Below are 5,286 nucleotides of genomic sequence, written 5' to 3'. Positions count from 1 at the left end.
CATGTGTTTAACCCTCTGTTTCCCCCATGTTTTTGTGCGTGATTGTTTCTATGTTCATTCGGTACGTTATGGCTGGTATTTCGACGGGGTTCTGTTTTCACCCGTGCGTAATTGATTACCGTTTATTGTTGGTCAAGTGTAATGTTACCTTGTGCCTTTATTTTGAGTAAAGTACGTTGCTCACTCATTCTGCTCTCCTGTGCCTGACTTCATGCACCAGCTACACCTTCTGACATACATTCCATTCCAATGAATATTTATTTTAATGAATTAAAAACGATTGAATACCTTTTGCTCCTGAATGTCATTTTAAAGACTACTGGGTCTACTGGGCATTATTCAAATGGTATTTAGTGCAATTGTACATAATGGATTGTATGGAACAGGAGCAATAAAGAAAGAACAAAGAAAATGAATGTGCTGGTACCTGGGTACCTTAATAGTTTATTTACCTAAGCATGATCTTCATTCACATACCATTTTATTTTTCAAATGTTGCTTTTTTGTGTCAACAATTACACATTGTTCTTAGGGGGGGCTAGTTACCCCCTAGTACTCCATGTGTAACTGATAGATGCACACACTCACACTACATGTTTATGTTTTTAAATGTATGTAGATTGTAAAGTCTTTTGTAATGTATTTTTCGTTATATGTCGGACCCCAGTAAGACTAGCTGTCGCCATTGGCGTCGGGCTAATGGGTATCCTAATAAATCAAAGGGTTCATTATGTTGGCTACAACCTTCCAAACACTCAGCACTTATTAGCTATTTATGGTGTGATGTGTTTAAGCATTTCTCCAGAAGAACTGCCCGGGTTTGTCTTGCCTATTCCTCCATTTTAGTATCTCTACTAGAGCATCCTTGCTGCTTTTGTTATTTTCATTGTATTGTTATTCAGTGTTTTAGAATTGAATTAATAACATGATCTAGCTGGTATTTTCACTAGATATCCGCAGACAGCCTAGTCATACTTCACTAGAAAACATGAGCATATATAAAGCTGTGTTACGAAATTACCCTTTATTTATTTGTTTATTTATTTAGCAATACTCTCTTGGACTATAATATCAATAAGCTCCTAGACATGGTGTCAAAAGCCAGATAGAACTATTGTTCATACATAATTTAGCAACCTGGTCTCATAGACTAGACGTAACATAGTAAAAGTAAATCCGGGACACTCAAATTAGTATGATATGTTACATTTGCTATGGTTACATAAGACAGAAGGTTACTTAAAGCAATCATGTAAGAAGGGAGGGTGGATGGGTTGACATATAACGCGAATGTCTAGCAACCCATAGGTTGCATGTTCAAATTTCATAACGGACAACTTTATAATTTTAGCTAATTAGCAACTTTTCAGCTACTTACTACTTTTTTAGCTGCTTTGCAACTACTAAGCATGTTAGCTAACCCTTCCCCTAACCTTAAACCATTAACCTAACTCCTAACCTTACCCCTATCCTTAACCCTAATCCCTAGCCTAGCTAACATTAGCCAGCTAGCTAATGTTAGCGTTAGCCACTTAGCCACCTAGCTAACGTTGGCAACCAAAAAATTGGAATTGATAACATATCATACATTTTTGCAAAAGCGTTACATATTGTACGTTTGCAAATTAGTATCATATCATACAAATTGTAATTTGTAACATATAATACGAAATGGATGCTGGACCTCCACAAAGTACTACATTCATACGAAATGTAACATATCATAATAAAAAGTGAGTCTCGGATTTACATACAGAATAATACGAAATGATCTGAGACTAGGTTGCATTTAGGCTTCAAAAGGTTTAAAAATATAAATAACACAATAAATTATAGCTAGAGTACAATGATTCAAACTTGAATTCATGACACAAGAGTGAAATATACTGCATATAACATATTCAACATGACATTCAAAGTGAGACAATATACACAGCAGTCAGTCCCATCATAGAGTTATGGAACTAAAGTTCACCATCTACTTACCGAACTCTTCGAACCAAAACATTTGCCACGGGGCAATAAAAGTAACAGTGTTTCTACCACAAGTGAAAATAAATCACTTTAGGAATTAACATGGTTATACAATCCAGTAAACCTTGAAATAAATATACTTGGTTCATTGTATACTTCCATCAACAAACTCAATTTTTAACTTCACTTATCCCTGGAGAACTGTGGACTGACAACACCAGTGAGACCCCTGCCGAAAGGGTTATCCGAGTCCAGGTCAAGCTGTTGCTGATTCTGTTGTCGATTTTCAGCTGTATTCGTCATACTTCTAGACACCAAAATGTTCCTCAGGGGTAGGAACCGCGAGAACGGGAGCCCATGTTGCGGTGTGGAGCCTTTTGAGGCGAGGGACACATACAGTTTGTGATGTGAAGAGAAGAAACGAGAGTATCCGTCAGCTAGCAGCAGCTCTCTGAAGGAGCAGTCGGCCTCTGTGTAATGGCTCTGAGGAAATGGATAACATCGAAAGAAATGTGTTAGATGCAGTGAAGCAAGGCCTTTAGCGGTGCCATATTTCAAGCTATAGTAGATTATATTTGTCCACTGCTCACCTGTCCCCTCAACTGGCCAATGCTGTCCACACAGAGGAAAAGGAATGAGGACACACCCTTGATAACTGTCTCACCTTGTCGAACTGACCTCATCTCCAACACACCTGAGAACACACAGTAAACACATTCAATACAAGTGTCATCTATTATTCAGTTGTTTGGGAGATGACTTATAAAAGTATAAACTTCATAATACTAAATTCTGTAAGGTCTATCTGTCTGTCAAACACTCACTGCAGAGTGGAGGCTCCTCAGTGAATTTCAGAAAAATAAATAGTGAAACATAAAGAAGTGATCCCTTTTAGATTAAACTATACTGAATATATTGTCAATTAATAATTAATTAAAACACACTGTTTTGCAATGAAGGTCTGCAGTAGCCTCATCAGCACTCTCTGGGGTAGCACCATAGTGGGCACCCGAGTGACGCAGCGGTCTAAGGCACTGCATCTCAGTGCTAGAGGCGTCACTACAGACACTGGTTCAATTCCAGGCTGTATCACAACCGGCCATGATTGGAAGTCCCATAGGGCGGCGCACAATTGGCCCATCGTCATCCAGGTTAGAGTTTGGCCGAGGTAGGCCCTCATTGTAAATAAGAATTTGTTCTTAACTGACTTGCCTAGTTAAATAAGGGTTATATAAAATAAATAGTATAGCCGGAGCACAGCTAGTTTCCGTCCCCTTCAATACAAAACCTAGAAGGCTCATCGTTCTTACCCCATTCCGTAGACATACACAGTAAATATGACGACTTCCGGAGGACGTTCTCCAACCTATCAGAGCTCTTGCTGCATGAACTGACATGTTGTCCACCCAATCAAAGGATCAGAGAATGAATCTAGTACCGAAAGCATAAGCTACAGCTACATAGCACTGCAATGTATAAAATGTGATGAGCAGTTGGCTCAAAGAGAGAGAAGGACAATAGTTGACAGTTTTGAACAAATTAATTTCTTCAAAAATAAAGGAAAAGCAAGAGAGAGAAAGATAGAGAGCTAGCTATATTTCGTAGTATTTTTTCACATTCACTTACTTAGCTAGCAAATGCAGCTATCTAATGTAGCCTACTCAAACACCTGGCTCAAACAGAGAGCTATGCTGTGTTAGCTAGCTGGCTAGGCTATCCAACACTGGAACTCTTCCAAGCCAAGGTAAGCTTTTCGTTTTATTTATTTATTGCCATTGGGGCCCGCCGGTGTAACTATTAAACTGCTTGCTGTACACAGTACTGCATGATTGTAGTTTACTAACTCGTTAGTTGTATTATCTATTTTGACTATGACGTTAGCTAATATGGTGACAATGATGTAGGCTGTGTGTAACGGTTAGCGGTTATGGTATGAAGGTTTGGCTTGGAAAGGTTTTTCTGCCTTGTCACAGACAGCTGTTGTGAAGTCCACAAGCGAAGGGAAAAGGTGAAAGGAGGACAGCGCGGAGATGCAAAAAAATATTATATAACGAGCAAAGTGATCATGCTGTTTGTATGTGGCTGCTATGAAAGTGAACTGTGTGTGCGGGTTATCAGAGGTGTATTAATTCCACCGTTTCTTAAACGGAAGCAAATGGAACAAAACAGGGATAAACATACCTGAATTTGTCCAATAGAAACTCTGGCTTGCAACTGTTTGGAGTAATAATTACACCCTAGATTAGCTAGATGCAGGCAAGAGTGGGCAAGGCGGTATTGAATGTGTCATTGTCTATTAACTGGATTAATACACATTTTCTCTCGACCTCTGCACCTACCTTGTAATAGAAATACGTCCATGCTCACAAAAAAAAGTCCTCCCTAATCTTAAACGGCACCGACCGCCACTGACTTACTGTGAGAGGTCTGAGCAGGGCTCCCTGTCACTTTTCCATCAGGGGTCATCTCCAGAAACAGTTCTTTTCTTTGATTATCTGGGGGGGGGGGGGGGAGACATTACGTGTAAACATGACAACAACAACAACAACAAAAACAGTATTTAAGAGGCAATAACTATTACTACTAGGAAAAAAAGATGGCCTACACACTGCGAGCATAAACCAAATGATCGATAAGTACACACCTGAAATAAGTTTTTTAAAAAGTGAATGAACATAAGACAGAAGAGAAGCTTAATACCTGTGTAGAGATGTCTTTCTCTGACTTGATCATTGAAGAGCAGGAGTGGGTTGGAGTCAGGAATATATGATGATATAGAGAGAGATAGGAGGACCAGAAGAGAGCAGGAGAACAGGGAGATGTGTGCACACAAGGACATTTGCGAGATGAAATTGACAAGAGAGCGCTCTTGCAAAAAAATAAATAATCTGGTTCGGCAATGTTTCTGGATATATCAACAGAATAAATTAAATAAATAACAAATAAATAGAGAAACGACTAGAAAGCTGTCTTCACCCAAAATTCTAAAATGTAGCACGGTGTGCATCCTTATAAAGGAGGTAATGGAGAACGTCAGGGGGAGGTCACAGGGATTGACGGTATAAGGATGAGTCAGGTCGATTCGAAGGAGTTTATAATAACATAAAGTTGTAAGGACCTGGAGAATGTGAAAAGCCCATGGTAGGAAATGCACAGTGGCTATATAAGGGCTTCCTCCTTGTCGGCTCCTTCTAAGACGAATAGTATTTATTTTTACTAGAGTGACAATTTTTTTCCAGCATGTTATGCTAATGGTAAGCAACTTGGTATTTACTAGAAAAGTGTGCGCAGTGTCAAAGAGCAAAAATTGGT

At 39.2% G+C, this 5,286-nt stretch overlaps 1 protein-coding gene across 1 annotated transcript; it reads right to left on the bottom strand.

Moving 5' to 3' along the window:
* Positions 1 to 300: 300 nt before the first annotated feature.
* Positions 301 to 5,143, bottom strand: fgf21 (fibroblast growth factor 21). The gene is made up of 4 exons (XM_071391107.1): positions 4,675 to 5,143; positions 4,392 to 4,469; positions 2,565 to 2,668; positions 301 to 2,457 (listed from the first exon to the last, which is right to left on the bottom strand). Exons 1-4 carry the CDS (start codon positions 4,811 to 4,813, stop codon positions 2,158 to 2,160), a joined length of 621 nt encoding a protein of 206 aa, XP_071247208.1. The 5' UTR covers positions 4,814 to 5,143; the 3' UTR covers positions 301 to 2,157.
* Positions 5,144 to 5,286: the final 143 nt, after the last annotated feature.

Source organism: Salvelinus alpinus, chromosome 3 (assembly GCF_045679555.1).
Source record: "Salvelinus alpinus chromosome 3, SLU_Salpinus.1, whole genome shotgun sequence".
NCBI lineage: Eukaryota > Metazoa > Chordata > Actinopteri > Salmoniformes > Salmonidae > Salvelinus > Salvelinus alpinus.
Note: the sequence above shows the minus strand (reverse complement) of the source record. Positions and strands in the feature narration are given on the sequence as shown.

What these genes read in the sequence shown, in the direction of transcription:
- fgf21 (XM_071391107.1), bottom strand. Translation starts at nt 4,813, where the DNA reads ATGTCCTTGTGTGCACACATCTCCCTGTTCTCCTGCTCTCTTCTGGTC. An exon ending in CCCTGCTCAGACCTCTCACA is followed by an intron (nt 2,669 to 4,391) that starts GTAAGTCAGTGG and finishes GTGTGTTCTCAG; the next exon opens with GTGTGTTGGAGATGAGGTCA. An exon ending in TTGGCCAGTTGAGGGGACAG is followed by an intron (nt 2,458 to 2,564) that starts GTGAGCAGTGGA and finishes CCATTTCCTCAG; the next exon opens with AGCCATTACACAGAGGCCGA.